Below are 26,138 nucleotides of genomic sequence, written 5' to 3' on the forward strand. Positions count from 1 at the left end.
AATCACGCCTTGTTGTCAATTCACCCACTGCCCTCTTTCTCTCTCACTTTCGTCAATCTCTGATTTGATCAATCACCAATCGGTTTCAGTTTTTCAAATTTGATCGAAAATGAATTCAAATCATTTGCTTCTCGAGGAGCCTATAAGGATGGCTTCAATTCTTGAGCCATCAAAATCAGTAAGTGTGTGCTATAAGTAGAGGATACAAGATGGAGCTTTGCTTACTGTGATTATCTGATTTTCTCCTTTTTTTTTAATAATTTTTTTGTGATTTGATTTTGTGTTTGGTTGCTGAGAAAATGCGGGAAGTATAAGGTGTCAGTAGAAGGAACGTGAATTTTAAAGTGTTCTGTTGGTTATCTATTCTGCAAGTGATTCGTCAAGTAAAATTGACTTTTCGTTTCTTTTGCAGAATGAAAGTTTCATTTTCTTGATTTTCTTTCTTTCTTTCTCCTTTTACGTAGTGATTTATTTGTTTCCAGAGAAAATATTTGGAATTATGCATTTTTGATATTTTGGATTCTAAAAGGATGACTACCTGTCAGCAGAGCTTAGTAAAACTAATTGGTTTACTTTATTTTTTTTTTCCATATTTATTGAAAAAAAAAAGGAATTTATTAGCATCTGGAGAAAGTTCTTAGATTTAGACAAAATACGGGTTCTGTGATAGCGCAATCTGCATCGGTGGTCTTTTGGAATTATGCTTATAGTCAAGACAATGAGTTCATACGTTTTGACTGTATTTTGCAGACTTTCTTTCCTGCGATGACAAAGATAGTTGGGACACTTGGTCCAAAATCGCGTACTGTTGAGATCATTTCTGGTTGTTTGAACGCAGGGATGTCTGGTATTTTCCCCATCTTATCCTCAGTTTGAAATAGCTTTCCTCTAAAGTTGACAGTTTTTTCTTTTTCCTTTTTTCTTTATCCTATCTTTATTTTGGAAGTTTTAGTGGGATATGAAAATTGAATCGCCTCATTCCACTAAAAAATTTGTATGCGGATTTTGGATCTTACAAAACCCACAAATTTAAATAGTTCAAACAAACTTATTTTTTATGTTTGTTAGATATCATGTACATATCATGCGCCTACTTTCGGGAAAAAAATAAAATAAATGAAGTCCAGAATACATTTTGGACTTATACATCTGAATTGCTTTTAGGTTCATTCTCCATTTTTCTTGTCTAGTGGCACGGTTTGACTTTTCATGGGGTGATGCTGAATATCATCAAGAGACATTGGATAATCTGAAAGCAGCAGTCAAGAGCACCAAGAAGCTCTGTGCGGTAAGCTTGTCGCTATTCCATTTGGTATATGTCACTGGTTTAAATTGTTCCTTCTTCATTTTGCTTTGACAATATATGTGCATACACACACACATATGATGGTTTGACACTTTTCATATCTGTTCGATATACTTTAGGTGTGATTCCTAATAATTTAGCAACTGCATTATCCCTAATCTGATGTTTTTGTTTGAATGTATATCATTGTGGTTATTATATTCCTTTTACATGCTAAATGGGGTCAATGACTGTGTTTGGCACATTACAAAAGTACTTAAGAAGCGTGAAATGCATCTCTATGTTAAAATATTGTTTTTGAAGTTTTTTATTTCAAATAATAATTTGAGCATATATTCAAAATGTTATGGAATTTGGCAAAAATTGTTTTCCTTGGTTAACTACCGTTACTGTATATATATTGTTATATTGTTTGTAGTTTACTTTAGCAGGTTATGAGCTTTTCATCCTTTTCCCTAACTAGACTTAACTATCCTTTTCATTCTCTTGTATGCCTTTTTTCTTTTTTTTTTTCCTGGTTTTTATTCCAGGTCATGCTGGATACAGTGGGCCCGGAGTTGCAAGTAGTCAATAGAGCAGAGCATCCAATTTCCCTTCAGGCAGATACATCTGTTGTCCTAACACCAGATCAAGACAAAGAAGCCACTTCAAATCTGCTACCTATAAATTTTACTGGCCTGTCAAAGGTACAGTAATTATACGTGTCATGTAGATTCATTTTGGTTTCATTGATTATGTTTCTCTTCATTTTCAAAAGATTCAATATTTTCTAAAACATATTGATTTTACCTTTTAATGTGGATTTGGGTGCAGTAGTTGTTGACAAACAAACAACTCCATGTATAGTTGGCTGAGTTACTGTTATGACTTCCCTATTTCGATAGAAATTCTCTTTACCTATAAACAAAAAGACAAAAAAGAATTCTGCAGTGAGCTGGTGACACTGAAATTTTCCAAAATCAGCAAGAGTTGTATTTATGCTGTTGGTCTTAGAATTGCTTTAGGATTTATGAACTCTGTGACTAGTTTTCTAAACTGGATTAGAAACTGTTGTAACGTTTTTCTCACTTTTGTTTTATATCTTCTTTATTATCAGCTTGAATTACTTGGATGTTGGATCTGATGAGAACTGGTGGTTGGATCTATGCTTTAATAAGTATTGTTTGCATAAATTAGTAAAATAAAAGAGAAAATTATAAGCCTTTAACTTATTTAAAACTTTAAAGTATTTATTTTTTATGCTTTACTTTTTAAGGGACACTTTTATTTTGATTCTATGCTTTTGATGTCATTCTTATTAGATTTTTGGATTAATAGATGTTCTTACCTATATTTAGTTAGTGGACCTATAAAGAAGATTTCTACCTTTTTTTCTTTCTTCCATATAGTTTTTCCCCATATTCTTTTTCGATACCTTGCCCTCTCCACTTCTACTAAGTTATATTATGCAAATTGTAAGTTGAATATATCTATTAATTATTAGTATTTTATCTGATGATTGTAAGCTATGACTTACTTTTTTTTCTCTCTCTCTTCCATTGCCTTAACTGGACTCCAATATGGTCTTTTGCAGGCAGTGAAGAAGGGAGATACTATTTTTATTGGTCAATACCTGTTTACAGGAAGTGAAACTACTACTGTGTGGCTAGAGGTAAGGCAACATTTGTGAATGCTCAATTTGCTATTCTCAGCTGAGCTGACAGGTGTTAATATTTAAGTTTTAACTTAATTAAGACATGCTGAGTCTTCTACTTCGTAGATACATCAGTCACTTCTTTAAAACAAGAAAAGAGTTTTTTGATTTTCTAGTTGCTCGACCATTTCAAGTAAACTTGGTGTTTCATAAGCAAGCCAAGGAACCTATGCTTGAAAAATAAACATTTTCTGATTCTCAACTTCAAATGGATTATTGATTATGTGATGTATGCTTATATGTATTTCATGAAGTTTCAATTTGATATTGTAGGTCACTGAAATAAATGGTGAAGATGTGGTTTGCCTGATAAAGAATTCTGCCACCTTGGGTGGGCAATTGTACACATTGCATGTTTCTCAAATTCGTATTGACCTGCCTACCCTCACTGATAAAGATAAGGAGGTTGGTGTTTCTGCTTGATTATGTATTTTTTGTGTGGTTGGTATTATCAGTAGTCTGTCTTTGTTTGTATTTCTCATCAAGAACTGCTTTCCATTTTTGTTTTAGCTCTGGACTAGGGAAGAGACTGAAAATTTTCAATTTTCACTGGGGGCTTTTTTCATGGTCCTTATATAAGTAATCCTCAAATTTCTCAACATGCAGAAATATAAGGATGGAGTATGGACAGGATAAGGAATGAATGCATTCATATAAAGGAGGAAGTGATATCTATTGAGGAAAATTTGAGAGGTGGGAGATTGAGATGGTTTATGCATCAAAGATTAGCAAAAGCACCAGTATAGAAGTTTGAGGATATTGAAGTTATACAACATAAGAAAGTGAGATGGTGCAGCATATACCGGCAAATGCACCAGTATAGAAGTTTGAGCACGTTTATGTTATATGAGATGAGAAAGTGAGAGGTAGACCTAGGGGTAGGCAGATGTTTGGTTAAGTAGGAAGAAAGGATTTAGTGGCTTTAGATCTTTTTGAAGATGTAGTCCTAAACTGAGTGGAATGGAGGAAATAGATCCATGTGGCTGACCCTAACTAGTTTGGGATTAAGGCTTTATCGAGTTAAGTTGAATATATAAGTATTCAATGGCAGATGTACTTACTTAAATGAGGGGCCAATTGATCCCTCTTTTTTATTAAATTACTTTTATGTGTGTGCGTGTGCGTGCGCGCGCACGCGCGTGTGTGTATTTGTTTAGATTGACCCTTATAAATTTAATTATTAAACCCTCTTTTTTTAGTAATAGATAAATATTTGCAAATGACAAATCAACTGACGCTCTTTTTATTTAAAAAAAAAATCTTTATCACAGAAAAATCTTTTACATGTTAGCCCCAGATGATATTTTTTTCTATATCCGGCACTGCAAGTATTGTTTTATGGGTTCTTTAATGTCAGGCTGCTTTTGATAGATTGATAATTAACTTGAAAAGTTCAGTTATCAGTTTTCTTTTTTCATTGTTGTTTCTGTTTTGTGGTTCTGCATTATATTTTCTTTGACTTAAAAGTAAAACTTATTTATGTGGCCTTTATCTTCTGATAGATACATTACATGCTTTTGAGCCACTTTGAGGTTCCCTATGAAATGAGGCATGGAACGAAGGCACTATGAAGAAGTTCTAGAGTTACTAATTTAATTTTCTTATTACAATTGCATTTCTCTTAGTACATTTTATTACATTATTATATATTTTTTTATTAATTTTGATTTATTCTATCATAGACTATATATATATATATATATATATATATATATATGAATATGTTTTCATTTAAATATTATTATAACATTTATAACTATATAATAACTATTAAACTATAACTATATAATTAAATTAGTTAAATTATATAGTTATTATTGATTCATAACTATATAATTTAACTAATTTAATTATATAGTTATAGTTTAATAGTTATTATATAGTTATAAATGTTATAATAATATTTAAATGAAAACATATTCATATTTATATATTCTATATATTCAAATTATATATATAAATATTATTTCTAATTTTTTTTTAATTTCTATTTTTTAGAGAATATAGATTTTAAAGAATTTAGAGTGGGTCGTGGGAATCGAACCTGCATCAAGGACTTGTTGAAGTAAAGAGCCTCCCAACTCTTTACTTCAATCAAGATAACGAAAAATCATTTTACCTTTTTAGTTGGAATTTTAGGGGATGCTGGATATCTTATGTGTGGACTTGTTGAAGTAGTTCAACACATTTTTGTACGTGGAATAGATTGTGGGACCACCTAAGGGATCTCTATGAGTCCTATTTTAAAGGAAACTTGGGTTCGTTCAGAGACATTAGACAATGTTATGAAAATTAAACTTGAAGCTTTTTGGCAGGAGAGGAGAGGCTTGGAGGCTGGGGCATGGCACTATATTTGCATGATTTGGAGTATTTGGGTGGAAAAAAATGTGTTATTTTAAGAATCAATATTTTCCTTTGTAATTAATGAGAAATAAATTTATTTTCCTGGGTTCTTTTGCTACAGGGGCTTTTAAAAGAGCCTCTCTAACTTTTATTCATGATATTTTTTTAATCAATTTTTTTGTTATGTTTTTCAGGATTATTTCTTGTAATTGTATTAATTGCAAAGGGCACATCCACCATGTTGATTTTTCTTTAGTAAAATTTTTTTCTTCCATCTGAAAAAGATAGTGTCATTATTCAGTAATCATTTATTTGAGTTATTCATATGATTCATTAAATAGTTTGTGAACCACATTCGTTCTATGGAACTTTATAATATATTTTGATTCACCAAAATGTTTTGTTGCCAACTATACACATAATGCGGGCAGGATATTCCCTTTGTGAGAAATATGCGCTTACTGTTTCTTTAAATGGTTTCATGATATTTCAATTGTCATTATCAGGTCATAAGCACATGGGGTGTTCGGAACAATATAGACTTTCTCTCACTTTCATATACCCGCCATGCAGAAGATATTCGCCATGTAAGGATTTTTCTGTGGACAGGGTTATGTATTTTATTTTTAGGTTTATCATTCAACCCTCCTTTTCTTTTATCTTCTCTGTCTTTTCTGTTTTATATCAGTTTCTAGCTTTAATAAGTAATTTCTTCTTAATTTCCTTTATATAAATTCAATAGTAGTTGCTTATTCTATTACACAGGCCCGGGATTTTCTTTCTAAACTTGGAGACCTCCGTCAAACTCAAATTTTTGCGAAATTTGAAAATGCAGAGGTGAATTATAAATTTTTAGCTTTTCCATTCTGTTCTAGTACTATACTTACACTTGAATTTCACTCTGAATTCCCATTTTCCATTTTTTCTTATTTTGTATGGTTGTAGGGATTAACTCATTTTGATGAAATCCTACAAGAAGCAGATGGTATCATAATTTCTCGTGGAAATTTGGGCATAGATGTCCCACCAGAGAAGGTGAAAATTTTAAGTTCATTGTGTATTCAAGTTATTATACTCATCAGCACTGAGAGAGACTAAATACCAACATTACAGAGATTATGTGGGGAATAATGAGCCTTAATGGTGTTATGCACTTTAACCTGTCACAAGCACAACACCGCAACCACAACCCCCCTGTCCCTGGCAGGGAAAACCCTCAAATCTTGGATAATTTTGCCTTTTGAATCTAGGTGTCAGTATACGTCTTGTTTGGATATGAAGTAATTTTTTTGAGGAAAAAATATTAGAATTCATTGAGAGATTCGTAATATCAAGAATGGAAATTAGCATCTTAATTCCTTTTTAGGCAGAGGACATTCATGTCCATTTAGTTGTAAGTGAATATTTTTGTACTTTAAGAGAGTTAAAATAGGGATGATCAACTTCTGAAATGCAACTAAGTATCTTCTTCTGAACTTTATAGGTATTTCTATTTCAAAAAGCTGCTGTTTACAAGTGCAACATGGCCGGAAAGCCTGCTGTGGTTACTCGTGTTGTTGACAGTATGACTGACAATTTGAGACCTACTCGTGCTGAAGCAACTGATATTGCCAATGCAGTTTTGGATGGTAAAATTTCAGTGGTCTGACATTATGATACCTTATGTAATTAGTGGACTTCCATCATGTTGTACTGCTGTGGATATTGTTATACTATCTTTTCTGTCAAGAAAAAAGATATAGCTGCTTATTGCCATCTTAATGTTGCATTTCTTTACCATTGCCTGATAAATTGCAACTATTATTTTATAATGTATATGTCAAGCTTATACTAATATGACTTATCATGATTGCTTTTTTTTTTTTTTCCCCTCTTTCTTTAGGCAGTGATGCAATTCTTCTAGGTGCAGAGACCCTGCGGGGATTGTACCCTGTTGAGACCATTTCTGTTGTGGGAAGAATCTGTGCTGAGGTAAGTTTCCAATTATCATAGTTGCCTTCTGTTTTCTCCTTACATAGCTAAGTTATCCATGATCCTCTCTCTCAAGCATACAAAAACACACACACAAGCACGCGTGCACACACACACACACACACACACACACACAAAGCTTTGTTTTGAATGTCTTTGGATTGCTATAGAATTTTTTTTTTCCTTCACGTCTTTACTTTACAAATTTATATTTATTTTCCTTCAACTATGGTAAGGCATGGGACATGGAGCAGACTTTCTGATCTGCTTTGCCTGGGTTGCATGGCTTGAAAATATATTTTGGTGCCTGAAAGTCAGGCGATGACTCAAAGCTTTTGTCCATTGTAATATCTTCTTGGGCTATGCTGCTAGCCTCATTAGACGAAATGCCTGAGCCTCTCTTCCCCTTAATGGCTCTAAGTTGAATAATTCAAGTGTGGCTAGAAACGTAATAGTTTCAATTTGTATTTTTCCATAACAAAATGTTGAAAACATGCGTGAAAAGTCTTCCTTGATGTATGGGAGAAGTAAAAATAGATTGGGGAATTGTGGGATGTCACAATATCACTATGTCACAATCTTACCCATTTAAATTTGCGACTAAGTGGCTTAAGCAGCCCCATCTCTTGGTGTCTCGGGTGGCTACACCTTGTCTCTAAACATGGTAGCCCTTTTCTCATAGGCCCATCAACTCCATATAATTTTCTAACTAGTTTGGCTTGGATACCAATGGTAACAGCCATGCTCAACTAGCCCAAATAAGTTATTTCTTGTAATTGGACCTAGGGTTATGTATATACTACATCAAATTCATATCTCACCAATTTCCACATCTAGAATCTATCCTGATGTGTTCAATCATGATATTGAGTTGGCTTGGGCTGATTGTCATAACTGATGATAAAGGTAAAAAAGGCATATTTACAAATTTCTTGGTTATTGAACCAATTTTGTTAACTTGACATCTATCGTGACTTTTATTTTTTTTGTTCTTCTAATGTAAACTTTATCCTAGTCATTGAATGAAATTTTCATCTGCAGGCAGAGAAAGTTTTCAATCAAGATCTGTATTACAAGAAGACTTTAAAGCATGTTGGAGAACCAATGAGCCATTTAGAATCTATCGCTTCGTCTGCGGTATTCTCTTAATGCTACATGTTACTTGTTATGCTTGTTTTATAACATTGGACGCATTAAAGGCCTGGGAATTTTTTTCCACCACTGTATTATACTTATTTTTTTTTTCATTACTTTTTTGTTAATTTAGGTACGTGCTGCTATCAAGGTGAAGGCTTCTGTCCTTCTATGCTTCACTTCAACAGGAAGAGCTGCAAGGTTTTCTATTTTTCTATTATTTTAACATCTTTCCACTGACACAGTTTTTATCTAAAAGGGAATTTGATTTTGAGCTGCCTTTTGAAATCCCTTTGAGATGATGAGACATTGCTTTTCTTCAGAATAAGGAAAAAAGGAAATTATTGATCTATAAGTTTGTTAGAATTTCATATCTCGTTTATCAATGCAGGTTAATCTCAAAGTACAGGCCAACAATGCCTGTGATATCTGTTGTTATCCCTCGGCTTAAGACAAATCAACTGCGCTGGACCTTCTCTGGTGCTTTTGAGGTATGCTATTGCATATGATTAGATATAGTTTTTTGGCTGCAACTAGTTACTTTGCCTGTTCCCCCCTTAATTCAATGCTTGAATACTTTATCCAACTTGACTCTATCAGACATGTTATTATTGAGCCCTCACCTACAAGCGTTTAGCTTTAGCAGTTTTATCATGTTATTAGTCTCTTTGAGGTCTAGAATTCAATTCTTGAGTGCCCCACCATTGATTAATTAAAATTAAAAGATCTCATATAAACACTTGGGCTTTGTGTGAGAAGGTATGTTAAAGATATGAACTATTTTTGGACACGCACCTACAAGCTTGAGCTTTTAGATTAATTAAAATTGCAAGATTTCTTATCCACGCTCTAAGGCCAATGGGTTTTGCATGAGGGGCGTGTTAGAGATTCAACCTATTATTGAGTTCTTACTTACAAATTTGAGCACTTAGGTTAAGTGGTTTCTTGTCATACACAACTAAAGCTTTAGTCTAAAATAGTTGGAGTTGACTACATGGATTCCTTTTCTTTTATTCAGTTTTGTTTGGATTAGGGGTGTGCAATCCGTTGGTTCGGCTCCAAACCAAACCAAACCGGAAAAAACCAAAGTACCGAATTATCTTTTTTGAGAAACCAAACCAAGTTAAGAAATAACTGAATTGAACTGAACTAAAATAAAATCGTCCGGTTCAGTTTGGTTCGGTCCATCAGTTCTTCAACTTTCAATAACCAGACAAGAACAGAAATAAATCCAATATTACAGATCACAAGAACTAAAACAAATTAAACATAAATCATCAAATTTAAAGCAAATCCAATATATACAAATCAAAATAAAGTAATAAACTATCAATATCATTGTTAATATCACAGTAATTAACCAACACAAAGAACAAAATTACAAACAAAGAAGAAGGTTTGGCGTCACAAATGAGCCTGGTAACAAATTAGATGGGCTCGCGAGATGGAGAAGGCATTAGAAAAAATCCATCTCAACATACTTGTTGGAGAAGTAGTAAACTACGAGTTGCAATGCTGGAGGCAAGACCATGGAGCAAAGAAGGCTCTACCAAGATTTGAACCTGGGTCCCAAAAGATGTAACTTGTGACAACTTACCATATGAGCTGTAGATTTCTTTTGCAATTATGTTACTATAATAAATATATATAAAATACATTAAGTATAAAATAATTGATAATTATTAATTTACAACTATTGCAAAGTAAAATAAAAAAAATTTAACTTTATCTACTTGTCACTCAATAAAAAATAGTGTAAACAATTTATTTTATTAGTATGTTAACTTGATTTTTTTTTATTTTAATATATTTATACAATATGTTAAGATTTAATAATTAGAAGTAGAAAGAAGAAAGAGATGGAAGGGAAGAGAACGAAAATAACTTAAAGGCTATATCTTTATTATTGTCATTCATTCTATAAAATAGAACATTACATCTTTATACATAAATCTCCTTTAATTACTCCATGTAATTAAAAATATAAATCCTATCTAAATAACTTTATTAATTAGGAATACAAACCGTATCTATTTAGGAATATAAAACCTGTACTAAAGAGGAATATGGACTTTCCGTAACACAATAAAAAGTATATAAATTTTTTTTATTATGTTATATAATTTTAATATATTAACTTCTATTTTTTTATATGAATACTTTTATTGTTGTAAAAAGTTTAGTTTTAAATATTTCTTATATTATAAATAATTAAATATCATTATTTAAAATTTTAATTAACCGTTTAAATCACTTTTTTAAAAAATATTTACAAATTAAAATTTAATTAAATTTATTTTAATAATTATTTATAAGATATATAAAATTATTATTTATAATAAAGTATTATTATTAGTTTTATAATATTTATTTAACAATATATTAGTTAAACTTTAGTAAACCTTAAACCCTTAACCCTCAACCTTCATACATTCAATAATTGGGCCAGTTTTGAAAACCTTGGTGTCAAGTATGTTGCTTCAGGGTTTGAGGCACAAGATCTGTGGTGAAGGCAGGCAAGACGGGCTGTGAAAGAAGGGAGAAGGAATTGAGATTTGAGAGGGAGGGTGAGACTAAGAGCAAAGTAGCGCTATGAAAGAAATTGAGAGAACTTAGTTTTTAATGTGTATATACACACGCACACAAAAGCAAAAAGGCAGCACTTTAAGTTAATATTACAATTCGGTTTGGTTCAGTCAGTTCCTTTTTTTTTTTTTTTACTAAATTAACTGAATCAAACCAAAAAACTGAATTTTTTTTAAAATTTATAACCGAAATTGAATATCTGAAAGACAAAATTAGATTAGTTTAGTTTGGTTTGGTTTTTTGATTAAAACCGTTTGATGCTCACCCCTAGATTGGAGTATTGTCAAGGATACTGAACCAATTTTCATCACTTCAATTCATGTTTTCTTGGTTAAGGAAGAACAAGGAACCATAATAATTTTGTTTTTGTTGTCTTTGTGTTAAGTTATAGTTAGATTTTAGACGAGGCAAAAAAGATTTCTTGATGACTACTCGCTTCTTGTTGAAATTGCTTAATTGGTTTTCATCATCCATGCTCTTTTTTGAAACATTTAACCATAAATAAAGTGAAGAAATTTCCCCAATGGGGAGATGGGAAGCCACTCATGAAACTTGTAATTGTACATGAATTGAATCAATTTTTCGACTGGGGAGATAGGAAGCCATTTGCGCCTGATACTTGTTGTTAGTTTAACTTAAATTATCTATGTTATTACATGTCCAGGTGTTAGGCTTGTCTATTTTCCAAATTTTTTTTTATTGATTTTCCCACTAATTTGATTAATTGTCATACCATTGCCTAAGTATCCTTATTCAACACAGTTATACTAGGGTAAAATGATGAGTTGAGATGTTCATCATGTTGAAAAGCATTTGTCTGCATACATGTTATTGTGTCAAAGATATATGCTTCCTTGTTTGCCTCTTAATTGTCGTGAAAGTGATGCGAACTCATTGGACTTGCTAAAGAACCCACAAAATATTTGAATCGACCCCAAGGAATGCTCACAATCAGGTTCTTCTAATTAATACTACTTAACCCAATTTAAACTATGCGAAAGAGAACCAAGTAGATAAATTAATTAGGAATTCAAAAGATTCAAGACCAAATACCAACTTGTGATAGAAAACCAAGAATATCAGTGTATTAATCTTGCAAGCTAAATCAACTTCTCTCAATTGATTTCAATGTATGTCAGAATTGTTGATTAATTCCTAAAACGAGAAAAATACAAGGTTTATATAGGTGGCTGTTAAAAGCCTAAGGCGTACATCATATAAAACCCTAGAAACATCAAATTAATTTCAAAAAAACCAATCAAGGCTGTCCAAAAATGAGGTACGAACATCGCACATCGAGGATGTGCGCCTCTTATAATTACACAGCCAGAGCGTATTTCTCTTGGCAAGTAACAATTCAAGGTGTTACAAATATTGCATGCCTAGGGCGTGCACCTTCCATTATTACGTGCCTAGTTCTTGACGAGTAGAATTTCAAAGTGTTCTTCATTACCTGGTCACACCCAGGCCGTGAAACTTGCGGCTTCTTGAAGATTTTGGAGAAATTTGGTAATTTTGGCCCTTAAAAGGTAATTTTGCTTAGCCTTGCACATGGTGATCTCCATCCTTGCATAATTGAACCAATATGATCCTTTTAAATTCTTTAAGTATCCCAAGCTTATCAACTCCGTTCTTGAACACTTGAATCAATATAAGCCATTTGAACTCTTTTAGCATGCTAAGCTTGCCTATCTCTACTTGATTCATTCCTTGAAGAATTTCATTGAAGCTTGGTACCCTCATGATCACAACAAAAAGCATTTCATTTAGGGTTAATTATCAGGACCCTCCTACCCAAGGTTTAATGTAATAAACAGTTAAGTCTTCACTGTTTCAAAAATATGCAGTTTAGTTCTTGATTAACTGGTTAACATATTCATTATAGAAAAAATATTTTTGTGATTAACTTTACTCCTTTTTGCCATTTCATCTGTCTCTTACACCTTGCTATACAAAATAAGAAACCCCTGAAAACAAAAGCTGTCTTGTAACTTAATTTACTGGATTGAGCATATTGTCATGCATGCCTGTAGCAGTTTTGTGGATGTCAATGATTTTTCACTTGCTGATGATGTTGAAATAAGTTGTGTTAAGAGCATTCAAAGAGTAGGTTGACCATGTTGAGTACCTCTGAAACAAAAGCACATGTACGGTCACAATTCATCCATGCATGACAACATGTGTTTGCTGCAAAGAAAATTTTTGTAATCTGTTTCTTTTGTATGAGAGAAACATCCAACAGTTTGCTCATATAAAAGATATATTGTAATTATTCCTTTGTGTTCATCTCTGTTATTTATAAATTTTGTTTAGTTAGATCTTTTTTGTTTTTTGTCATTTCATGAATGTGTTTGAAGCTCATTACTCCTCTTTGTTGCCTCTTAATTATTTTGTGGCAGGCAAGGCAGTCTCTAATTGTCAGAGGACTTTTTCCTATCCTAGCAGATCCTAGACATCCAGTAAGTATTGGTTTTTCCCACTTATCTTCATATATTTATATATGTCAAATGAGTAGGTAGAAGGTATATGGATGGAATTTTATTCCAACAGCTATAACACCTTGGCTTAGTCTCCCCTTTGAATCTAAATAGAGTTAATTTTATTTATTATTTATTTGGATATTTGAGTCTTCTCTATAGATCATTGGGCTTTGGGCTACACGTTGAGGGGTTGGTCTCTCTCTTCCTTGTAAAACCCCCCACTCGTACATCCAAGTTTCTAATGTTGGAACTGTCCTGTTCAAATCATTAGGGTGTTTCCATGGCGATCCTGAGAATTAACTTTTAGTCCTCAGTCCTCTTGACAGTTGACATTCAACCAGAAGTCTATACACATCTACATGGGGTATTAGCAATAGTATATGTGAAATGCCACGGAGGCATCTGTAGGCTTAACTTTGGAGATTTTGTGCCTAGTTAAATTTCTTACCCTCTTATGGAGGCACATACTTCAATTGCTTAGCATACTGGCATATTCAATGACCAATACTCTTAGCTCATTTAATTTCTCATTTCAACCCTCAGGGACATTCAACCCATAGAATGATGAAGTTATCTGATAAAATGGATATGACTTGGTTTTTACAGGCTGAATCTACAAATGCGACAAATGAATCAGTTCTGAAGGTGGCTTTAGATCATGGCAAGGCAATTGGTGTTATAAAGCCACATGATCGTGTTGTTGTTTGCCAGAAGCTTGGTGATGCATCTGTGGTAAAGATCCTTGAGCTTGAAGATTAAAGCAAACAGTCCTAATTTTGTCGTTCAAATAAGGGAAACTAGAACACAACTGAGGATTTCTGTGTTGTGCATTAACTGGTTGTATGGAGGATCATATCTTGCGTGTTTACATGTTTAGCCAAATATGAGAACATTTACAAGTAACAACTAGGGTCCAAGGAAACTACATGTACAAGAACTTGGAACCACTTTGCTTTGACGTTTTGGATAAAAGAATTGGTGCTCAATGTCAAGTTTGATGTTTTGCAATGACAGTGAACATTGTACTGGGACATCTCTGCCCCAACTCTTGATCAATACTATCGGCTTTATATAATGGTTTCCTCTATATGACAAGGGAACTGCTAGGAACTGCACTCACTTTCATTATTTTTAGGGTCTAACCAATGGGAATTGGGAAGAGTGGAAATTTTGAGGCCCTTTCCTCCATTTGAAGCAAAAGAAAGCAGGTCTTTTGCTTTTGCCAATGAATGTAAAGTTCAATGAAATGTGCAGATACAGATTTTATCAATTTTAGTAAAATTTAATTCAGGTTTATAAACAGTTTTAATTAAAATAGAATAATTGTTGTCTGCTATTTGAATCTCTTAGCCATTCAACTATATTTGAAATCAATTTCGTATTGATACTTCAAAGTTATAAATTTTTTTAATACTACTTCTCTTTAGATCATTCTTGTGAACGTTAAGTGCCCATTTGATTATGTAATTGAAAGCTAACTTAAGTGTTTGTTAAACACTGTTTTCGGATTAGTTTGAGGTGTTTGTTAAGACCAACTGCTGAATAAAATTTTCAGAAATTAGTGGTTATAACAGTTACTCAAAAGTTAATCAAAATCTATATATATATTTATATAAAGTAGGAAGATATTCTAATAATATTGCCACATGGCGTTTTCTTTCATAATATTGTCACATGGCATTGTCTATGATATTATCACATAATGTTTTCTATTTAATTCTCTTTTACTTTTCTTTTAACTATATAACAAAATTTTAATATTTAAAATGACAAAAATAATCATATTATTAAATCAACTTCAAATGATTATATATCTTTAAGTAATCTTATTATTATATTAATATATTTTTATTATTAAATCTTTATTAAAAAATGTGAGAAATAAAAAATTAATAAAAAAATATGAAACAATATTTAATTAATAAAAAATAATATATATATATATATATATATATATATATATATATATATATATATATATATATATATATATATCTGTAAGCAATGTTTTTATTATATAACTATATTTTTATTATGAAATCTTCATTAAAAAAAATATGAAATAATATTTAATTAATAAAAAATAAAATAAGAAATAAATAATAAAAAAATTAAGATATTATTTAATTTCATATATTAAAATTATAAAATATTTAAATTTAAATTATTAATAACCACATACATTAACATAGGTAATTCCTAATTATAACTATACCACTTAAAATTGAGATTTTCAGTTAGTATTTTGTCAACCATTGACCATTCACAACCAACATCTAACCACTGACTGCTAACAGCCGACTAGAACTGCTGAATAAAAATGCTCTAATTTTTATAATATTCAATTTTTTCCCCAAGCTACAGGGGAGGAGTAGAGAATTCAGAAGTTCTGAATTAACAGTTTGAATGCTCAACAGACCTAAACATTTAAGATGTGCATTGAATATTCCCACAAAACCTTGACAAAATGATCAGGTTCAGGCAAACTACAATTTCTGTTAGGGTGTTCCAAACATTGTCTATTTGGTCTAAATTACATGCACAACATAGACACGCGTTACACAAGGATGCATGCAAGTTAACCTATGAACAACCATGAAGAAGTTAGATAAATACATTCTATGGTGTTACCCTCTTGTGTTTTATGCTCCTTTTGCTTCCTTCCAATTGTTAGGTCAAAGTGCCTCTGAGAAACGTAAATCTGCTGGCCCAGGACCCAAAATCCCCTTCTGTTCACTTATCTTGCCCAGTCCAAGAGGTGGTGGTGGTGGTGGTGGTGGTGGTGGTGGCTCTGTAGTCTTTTCATCGTCTCTCCATACAGTTGCCTTCCACTCTCTCTGCAACATCAAAAGCAAATCGTAGCTGAATGAAAGGGTGTACGAGAGGCCAAAACATTGAAGCAAAGTAGAGAGAAGGCCAAGTAGAAGACGCAACCATGCTGCAGTCTGCACAGCATGACAATGCTCTCATCATAGCCTTTGATAAGATAAAAAATACTTGCCTCATCATGATTGAAACTATCGTCCTGCAATAGTGGGGTTGCAAGAGGTGGGGCAACATCTGGGTCTGGCTTCTGAAATATAAATGTTGTATATAGACCTACAAAGGAAAAGGCCAAAAGACCAAGAACATGTGAGCAATATGCTCAAGTACACAATTCAAGAGTCAATGGAAATAAGAGAAAAGTATGCACCTAGCACGTCAAATGACCGAGGAAGAAGTCTTCCCCTCGGATCCACTAGGTTTGGACCAGCATTCAATAGCATGCTTGCAAAATGCATTCTTTGAGCAAATGAAGAAGAGAAATCAGCGTAGCTAATCTCCAATACCAATAAATAAACAAAAAGTTCACTTGGATATAAGTGCATACAGTACAGTTAGGAGATGCAATCAAATACCTGTTATCATCATAGAACTCTGTCAAATTTTGAATCTCCACATACTCCAAACCAGCTTCCCGGGCCAACCTAGTTGCAGATAGCCATATGCAGACATCAGAATATTTGTGACATTAACATGTAAAATATTTGACAAGAATACTAAAGAACCTGCTAAATTTTTATATAGAGTAAAAAAAAAAAAATTCATTGCTTTCTTAAGTTAACATTACATATCAAAGTGTTACACAATGCCTCTCTCAAAATCACCACCATAATGGCTGTTACGAGTCTTATGACAGTGACCATAATGGGATAAGTTGAAATACTTTAGTAACAAGTTGAAATAAAATAAGATTTACTATTAAGTATGAACAAAGATGATTAAAATTCATTGAGAGTATTAGGGGTTACAGCATTATAGTGATTCTGGAAAATATATGCATTGGGCGCAATCGATAGTTCAAAATGAGATAAATGTCTTCCATAACCCCACTATAACTTCTGTGGAGGCACGTTGCAGTGCTCCAGGACTGAATGCAATATAGGGGTGTGCAAACGGTCGGTTCGGTTTAGAACCGAACTGATAAAACCGAAAATCGAAAATAAAAAATTTTAAAAACTGAACCAAACAGATTATTAAGAAAAAACCAAAAACCGAACCAAACCAATAAATATCGGTTCGGTTCGGTTTTAAACCGATAAAACCAAATTTTATAAAATTTCATATTTTCAACATTATATATCAATAACAAAAATATAAAAAAAAAACTTAAAAATCAAAACTCAAAAATATTAGGGTTTCCTTGATATATATATATATATATATATATATATATATATATATATATATATATATATATATATATATATTAGTAAATTCGGTTCGGTTTGATTTTTTTTTATTTTTTATGAAAATAATTGAACCGAACCGATTAACCAAAATTATCAAAATTTATAAATCGAACTGAACCAATTGAATTTTAAAACCAAATGATTAAACCGAATTAACTCAGTTCAGTTCGGTTTTTCGGTTTAAACCGAAATCTGCTCACCCCTAGCAATCAAGACTGCAATTTAAAACCCTGGCTCCAAAATATGCAACTCTATCTGACTCTTGAACAATATTGGTCTCTGAAGAAGATAAATCTTCACAGAATTTATGGTCAATCAACAAAACAAAAGCATTGTGCAGGTTTCAAACATCAACATGGACAAGACAACCATGGGATTACATTACAAATCCAGCAAGCAGTATGGAAATGACATTAAATAAGAACAACAATCTGTAAGGAATGTAAATTCAATAATAAGTTTAAGATATGAACCTGATCAAGCTAGGAAAATGAACCAAGCAATGAGTTTCAGCAGGGTCATGCGCAAATTTTAACTGGTATTTCTTTCCAAATAATGGAAACCTGAATTCAATAGGAAAATATATAAAAAAAAATCTGAAGAAAATTATCTAAAAAGAAACACAAATATAACAAATTAATTAAAATGCTATATACTTCTCTTCCTCAACTTCGAAGGTTATCATATAGCTCTCTGACCGAATACAATTGGGAACTATATTTGGCTTCATGCTGCCACTTCTGTTGTGGTATGCTTCAACATTCTTCTGGTACTTCGCCCTGCATGGCCATTAATGCTAAAATTACCATCTCTAAATGATTAGAACCAAAAAGAAATTGGAGCTCAAGTACAGAAAAGTTGAGGCACAAACATGACAAGAATGGAATTACTATCGGATCAAGAATTCATACATAATCACATCTAAGAAAGCTAGGTTTAACATAATCACATCTAAGAAAGCTAGGTTTAATATGATTATTACATGTTGACAATCACACATACATAATCAAGAATTCAGTGCCATGCAATGATGTGCTACTAAAAATATGCACACAAGGCATTCAACAAATAATCAAATTATTTGGTACCAGATAAAAACAACTGAACTAGATATCTAAGTAAACCCATCTGATAGAATGATGAACGAACTAATATATAAATATATAATGGCGGCCTCCAAGAAATGGTTGACCCGATAAGCAAATTAATTAGTATGGCTCCCATTAATATATCTACTCATTATAGTAATTGTAAAATTAAATTAAAGTATCTATTATTGTAATTATATATTGAGGGTTAATTATGGTCAAACATCTATGCATCCAAACATAAATATGGATATAGAAATAAATAAAAAAAAATTAGCAAATGCCATTTTTAGTCATGGTAATGACCACTTCACAAATAATCCCAATAAACTTTATCAATAAGTCTCATGTTTGTTAAATTGTTTATCATGTAAAGATTAGAGTCAAAACTAATTGAGAACATGTGTAATTATTCTACAATATTCAATATAATAATAATTAGAAAATGACTATAGTCATTGTAATAAAAGAATTATGTGTCGTGTAATTTAACCATTAAATTGAATTCTATCTACATATATATTGAAAAAAAAATTAAATAATTTAATACTCTATAAAAAATAAAAATATTTAATAATAAAAAATAAAATTAAAAACTATTAAATACAGTGTTGTAAAAGGCGAGAAGAGGAGTTGGGCGAGTCGAGAGGCGAGGCGAGGCGAGGCGAGGCTCCAGCGACTCCCCAGGCCCAGGCGAGGCGACTGAGATAAGGCAGACACCCCAGACCTGAAAGGTGAGGGCGACAGGGCACTGAGGCGCCGCCTTGTGAAAGAAACGTAAAATTTAATTTTTTTTTTCTTAACAGCAAAAAATAAAAGGAGCCCTAATCAACTTACCTTCAGTCCTTCACCTACCCAACAGTTTGAAAAAGCAAGAACAAAGAGCCACCAGCAACAGATCAAGCCAAAACAAAAAACCAGGTATGTCGACATCTCTCTCTCTCTCTCTCTCTCTCTCTCTCTCTCATTTTCACGATGCTTTCTCCTCTCATATGCTCTTCCCTGCTCCTCTCACTCTCATCTGCTCTGTTCTCCTCTCACTGCTGCAATCAGTTTTTTTTTCTTCTTTTTTCTGCACTGCTCCCATTTCATGCCGGCATGCTGCTGGATTTATTTCAAGTTCCATCAATTTTTTTTTTGACAATAGCAATTTTTTTAAAAATTTATTAAAATTTTAATGTGATGTCATTTTATTTCTTAATAGGTGTTATGTAATAATAATATGCTAATTAAATGGGTAGTGTGAATTTGTAATTGTGATTATGTGATATATTTTTATTAAATAGGTAATTAAATGTGATTATGTTATTAAATAGGTAATTAAATGAGCTAATTAAATTTTTATAATTGTGATTGTGATTATTTTTTTATTAAATAGGTAATTAAATGTGATATATTTTTATTAGATAGGTAATTAAATGTGCTAATTAAATTTATGTAATTGTAATTGTGATTATGTGAATTTGTAATTGTGATTATTTAACATTTTTCTCCAAAACCGGTTGTTATGGGAAAAAATGTGAGGCAAACTACTGTTGATGAAAATAGCCCAGCTAAGGAGGAGTTAAGGGAGCGTGTGTGTGTTGCCATAGCACGATGGATGTATGATGTAGGAATAGCTTTTAATGCTGTGAATTATGATAGCTTTGGAGAAATGATTCGAGCAATAGGAAATTATGGAAGGGAAATGAAACCTCCAAGTTATCATGAGGTTAGAGTTAGGTTACTTAATAAGGAAGCACAGTCCACAAATGAACTTCTTCAGTCTCATAAAGAAGAATGGGTAAATTATGGATGTTCATTGTTGTGTGATAGATAGACAGATAGAAAAGGAAGAACCTTGATTAATTTCTTAGTTAATAGCTCGAAAGGAAGTGTGTTTATTAAATCAGTGGATGCTAGTAATAAATCAAAGATAGCAGTGTTGCTGACTAGTTTGATTGAGAAAGAACTGATAGAAATTGGTCCTGAAAAAGTTGTTCAAGTTTTTACAGATAATGCATCAAATAATATTGCAGCAGGTAAAGTTTTTATTTAATATTATCTATTAAAAGAAAAATCTATTTGTTTATTTGTTTTTATTATTAATGAAATGAATTATCTATTTGTTTATGGAAGGAAGAATACTGGAAGCAAATTTTCCTCATCTATACTGGACTCCATGTGCAGCCCATTGTATAAATTTGATGTTGGAAGATATTTTTAAGATAAGGGTTTTCAAAGAAACATTCCGCAAAGCTATTGAGCTTATTGGTTTCATATACGGCTCTTCAGGAGTTTTGAATATGTTGCGGAGTTTTACTAAAGGAGTAGAATTGCTAAGGCCAGGGCAAACTAGATTTGCTACTGCTTTTATTACATTGGGAAGGATTCATCTGCAAAAGGCTAACATTAGAAAAATGTTTACTTCAGAGAACTAGACAACTAGTAAATGGGCTAAAGAGTTGAAAGGCAAAAAGTGTAAAAGAATTGTTTTGAGTTCTGCCTTCTGGAATCATGTTGTATATGCTCTTAAGGTTTCTAGTCTTCTTGTTCATGTGCTTCGATTGGTTGATAATGAAAAAAAACCAGCCATGGTATATATTTATGAAGCTATGGATAGAGCTAAAGAAACTATTGCCAACTCATTCAATGGTAATGAAAAGAAATACAAGAATATTTTTTAGATTATTGATGCAAGATGGTCAGTTCAATTGCATCGTCCTCTGCATGCTACCGGATATTTCTTGAATCCTGAATTTTTTTATCCAAATAAGATGAGAATTAAGTGTGATGAAGAAGTGAATTCCAGCTTGCTTTCGTGCATTCATAAAATTGAACAAGATTCAGCAAAAGTTGACATGATTATTAATGAAATTGAGAAGTATAAGGTAGCTACAGGGACGTTTAGTTATCCTTCTGCTATTAGAGGAAGAACAACAAAATCTCCAGGTTATTCATTTATATTTTTATTAATTTTTCATCTAACTCATTTATTAAATTATATTATGAATTTGAGTTTGACAATCATTGATTCTATATTTTAATAGCTACTTAGTGGAAAACATATGGTTCATCAACTCCAAACCTACAAAACTTTGCTATAAAGGTTCTGAGTCTCACATGTAGTGCAAGTAGTTGTGAGAGAAATTGGAGTGTATTTGAGCACGTAAGTAAAAAAATAATTATTATATTTAATATTCTTTGTTATTTTATTTTGAATCTTTTCAATTTTAAGTTTAACTTATTTGTTATTATAAAATTAATGGCAGCGTCATAGTAAGCAAAGAAATCGGCTATTTCAAGAACGCTTGGACAAATTAGTTTATGTAATGTACAATAGAGCGTTACTACGCCGATACACCTTTGGGGATATCACCACGCCAATTGATTTGGCAAATATTGATGAAAGTAATGAGTGGTTGCTTGGTGAATTAGAAAAGGGAAATGGGGATGATGATGATGATATCCTTGTTTTCATGGATGATGTGTTGACCTGGGGTGGTGTTGGTAGAGCAGCTGGAGTTTCTGAATCTCGTTATGAATCGAGATCAGCTGTAAGATCAACAACAGTTGAAACTCTATCATTTCGAGAGTCTCGTTCAATGAGGGGTGCATCCTCTTCACAAGTTGTTGATGATGATGAAAAGAATGAAGAATTTGTGATGGAAGCTATTGAAAATGAAGATGATTTTGGAAATCTTGATGATGAGTAGTTTTAGTTACAAGTTCTTTTTTTTTTATGTACTTGTATTTGGATTGTTGTAACTTATGACTTATTTCTATTTATTAAAGTTTAAACTTCTAGAATTTGCATGTTCTATTTAATGATTTAACAACTTTTATTATTATTACTATTATTAGTATTGTTACTTAGGCTATGAATTTCAATTTTATAACATCAACTTTTATCTTGTACTTAAGTTGAAAATGCAGGTATGCACAATTTCTTTTCCTTTTATATTAACATCTCTTATTATTATTTATATTATTGCTTATGCTATGAGTTTTAATTTTGCAATCTCACTTTTATCTTTTACTTAAACTGAAAATACAGGCACGCACAATTTTCAATTTCTTTTATTTTATATATAAATATAATGCAAATAATATGTATTTTTTTTCCTTTTCAATATGCATTTTTTTACATATCAAACTAGTTAATATGAACTTTTATATTACAAGTATACATTTTTACTATGATTTAGATAATTTAGACTATAGCGCCTTGCTTTGAAAAAACCTCGCCTCTCGCCTCTCGACTAAGGCCATAAGGCCCCTTGTTGCCTTAGTGTCGCCTTTCGCCTTGATAACACTGATTAAATATTACATAAAAAATAACAATATAGTACATGCATAGCATAAGCACTTAACTAGTATTAAATAAATTTCTGGGAGAAGCTCAATCAAGATTCTGATACACATCATCACCTACAGACCAGTCATATGGTAAAAAGAAGAAAAGGAAAAAAATGTTTTTGATGATTATTATTCATACCATATGGTAGATGAGTCAGGAGTAATACCGAAAAAATAACCCCCTGGTTTAAGCAAAGATGACACATTATGTAGAAGTTTCCTTGCATTTTCCTCATTTTCAAAACACAACTGCAAAAGGAATTATAACTACAATTAAAACACTCAAAAGCGGAATGTATACATAATTACATATGTATTTGACTAATTCATCATGTTTTTCCCGAAGGAGAGCAAATCTGCTTAGAAGATGTGACACAAAAATATGTTATACACCTGCAAATTCTGTAAGCAGCATGCTAAATCAGCCTGGTTGGCCTTCTCCTGTAGCTGCACTCCAAAATTTTCCTGAAAAAGAAATACTTTGTCAAGTCATATTAACATAGTCTCAACTTAAAACAACCCAGAACTATATTTTGAAGTGTTTACATGTTAACCTGATTAAAAAGGTAAAGAAGAGAAATATATACAATGCACTAAAAATATTCAAAAAGAAAATAACAAAGCATTCCTAAGTTGGAACACAAAGCATGACCAACAAAATCTTACAACATTTGTTCAAAAGCCAAAAATTAGAAAAAGAAAATGATAAAGAAATGGCATCATATACAAGAAGAAAAAGACACGCACTGTGCAAGGATCAGCCTCAAAGAACTCAGCAGTGTAAATTTTCCTCTGACTTTCCCATGCTTCCCTCATCTCACTTACTACAGATGATGATACATCTACAAAAATCACATAACATCGCATTTCCATCATCTTTATTACTGTCTGAGAGACCAAATATATTACTGAGAAGGCTTAATGATATGTGCATTTGGTGGTGTGGTGCCTAAACTATATTTTTAACATGAATATAAACCTAAAAGCCACCATATGAATCACACAAAAAGCAAAGGAAAAATTTGGAGAACATCACATTTTGGTGTATGTTCATATTTACCTAAAACAAGTGAATTAACAATGAATGGAAGTAAGATAAGTTAACGGGTAGAATGCAAATAGAAATTAAGCTCTAACCTTTAAAAAAAAAAAAAAAGGCTATAACTGGAGTTAGAACTGGCAACCTCACAGTGAGTTGAGTTTAATATGTAATTGTAATTAAAAGAGAATGATAGTCTGTATAATAATAAGGTTAATTACATCCCATCTATCCCCTTCTCCACCTTCATTAACTTATCATTCTCATCACACTTAAAACTTCCATGCAAAGATGAACTAAATCAAAAAGTAATCTGAATATATTTGATACAATACCAATTCCAATATAATGGCCAATTTGAGCACCATCCCATTTCTCTGCGTCCACTCCTCCTCCTCCACAATACAAATCGCACACCTTCACAGCCGAGAAACCAAACCCAATTAATAGCATATATAGACATAGAAAGTGTGTGTAGAAATAGAGACAAAAAGCACATACAGTGGCGTAGGGATGGACAAATATCTTGATAAGTGCCAATTTGGCAAACTCATAGAGGCGATGGTGAGTCGACTCGGTCCTAGGAATCGCAAATGAACTGCTCATGGAAGTTCCAAGGTCACTCCAAGTTTCTAGATTTCGAAAACTCATTTCTTCACAATTACTATATTTTCTAGGGATAGCAACAGGTAGTGTAACCCAAAATTTACCCTAATCCGTCGCTTATCAAACCCAATTATAATTCTATTTGCACAAACCAGTAAATTACAACACAACAAAAGCCAATAAAAATCCCAAAATCTATACGGAATAGAGGGAAACACCTTGAGTGATGGACCTGAAACTCTATAACGAGACAGAATCTACTACACTTAATACCTCATCCTCTCCGGTCGCATTCGAACTCAGGGTCTTCTAGAGAGGACAGATCAACAGCTGCGCATGCGGCGGCGAGTGGAAAGCGACAGAAGCACCACCAGCAACAATAAGTGCACAAGCTTGAGGGAGCGAGACTGCTAGAGAGACGGAAATAAACGCAGTGGGGGAAAGATAAGAGGAAAACTGAACCTGTTTAGACAATTTCCATAGTTGGCGTCAGTCAGCAGCCACGCAGTCATTTGATGTCTCCCCTGTGGGAGGGAATGTAAAGAAAGAGACGCGTTCGTATGTTTGGGGGAATTTAAAAAGTAAAGCCTATTATTAAAAATAAAAATTCAAACCGTTACACATTTTTACAATCATTTTTTTTTAATTTTAATCTAATTTAAAAATTTAATATTTATTATAACTTAATTAAAATTAGAGATTTTAGATTAATATGTGGTAAAAATATTATTTTTTTAATATATTATTATTGATGTGACATGTGATGCAACAGAAATTTTTATATTTTTACTGATATAGTAGTTGATGTGATAAAATATTATTGTTTATATATTATTACATATGTAACATAATTTTAATAATTAAAAAAATTAAAACTTTTTAATTTTTATTAATTATAACTAATTTTATAAATTTATTTTATTTATAATCAATTGACTTTTTACATTAGTTTTAGATGAACTGACGAAACATATACAAGAGAGTATTCCTTGGTGCATGATGTTTGTGGATGATATTGTTCTGATAGATGAGACACGAGAAGGAGTCAATAGCAAGCTAGAACTTTGGAGAAGTACTCTAGAGTCAAAGGGTTTTAAGTTAAGTAGAACGAAGACAGAATACATGCATTGCAAGTTCAGTGAAGGCCAAACTGGTGATAGGGAAGGAGTTAGTTTGAATGGGGTGGTACTGTCCCAAAGTAATCACTTTAAATATCTAGGCTCAGTCCTTCAAGTAGATGGGGGATATGAGGAGGATGTTAGTCATAGGATTAAAGCCGAATGGTTGAAGTGGAGACGTGCCACGGGAGTTTTATGTGATCG

The 26,138-nt window shown here is 32.2% G+C and overlaps 2 protein-coding genes across 3 annotated transcripts; one reads left to right on the forward strand and one right to left on the reverse strand.

The window, feature by feature from the left end:
- Positions 1–14,588, forward strand: LOC110641702 (pyruvate kinase 1, cytosolic). Its single transcript, XM_021793523.2, has 16 exons — positions 1–178; positions 751–847; positions 1,191–1,288; positions 1,837–1,992; positions 2,880–2,957; positions 3,273–3,404; positions 5,849–5,929; positions 6,108–6,179; positions 6,288–6,377; positions 6,826–6,970; positions 7,225–7,313; positions 8,355–8,450; positions 8,581–8,648; positions 8,839–8,938; positions 13,433–13,492; positions 14,120–14,588. Exons 1-16 carry the CDS (start codon positions 110–112, stop codon positions 14,270–14,272), a joined length of 1,584 nt encoding a protein of 527 aa, XP_021649215.1. The 5' UTR covers positions 1–109; the 3' UTR covers positions 14,273–14,588.
- Positions 14,589–15,929: 1,341 nt separating this feature from the next.
- On the reverse strand, positions 15,930–25,388 carry LOC110641704 (mRNA cap guanine-N7 methyltransferase 2). 2 transcript variants are annotated; one of them, XM_058133333.1, is made up of 11 exons: positions 25,090–25,388; positions 24,712–24,808; positions 24,546–24,627; positions 23,919–24,013; positions 23,565–23,636; positions 23,311–23,420; positions 18,402–18,524; positions 18,219–18,308; positions 16,912–16,980; positions 16,707–16,795; positions 15,930–16,612 (listed from the first exon to the last, which is right to left on the reverse strand). In XM_058133333.1, exons 1-11 carry the CDS (start codon positions 25,107–25,109, stop codon positions 16,359–16,361), a joined length of 1,101 nt encoding a protein of 366 aa, XP_057989316.1. In that variant the 5' UTR covers positions 25,110–25,388; the 3' UTR covers positions 15,930–16,358. The 2 variants fall into 2 exon arrangements, with proteins under 2 accessions (XP_057989316.1, XP_021649217.2); XM_021793525.2 differs by having other exon boundaries at positions 15,930–16,350; positions 16,515–16,612; positions 24,712–25,388.
- Positions 25,389–26,138: the final 750 nt, after the last annotated feature.

Source organism: Hevea brasiliensis, chromosome 14 (assembly GCF_030052815.1).
Source record: "Hevea brasiliensis isolate MT/VB/25A 57/8 chromosome 14, ASM3005281v1, whole genome shotgun sequence".
NCBI classification, from domain to species: domain Eukaryota; kingdom Viridiplantae; phylum Streptophyta; class Magnoliopsida; order Malpighiales; family Euphorbiaceae; genus Hevea; species Hevea brasiliensis.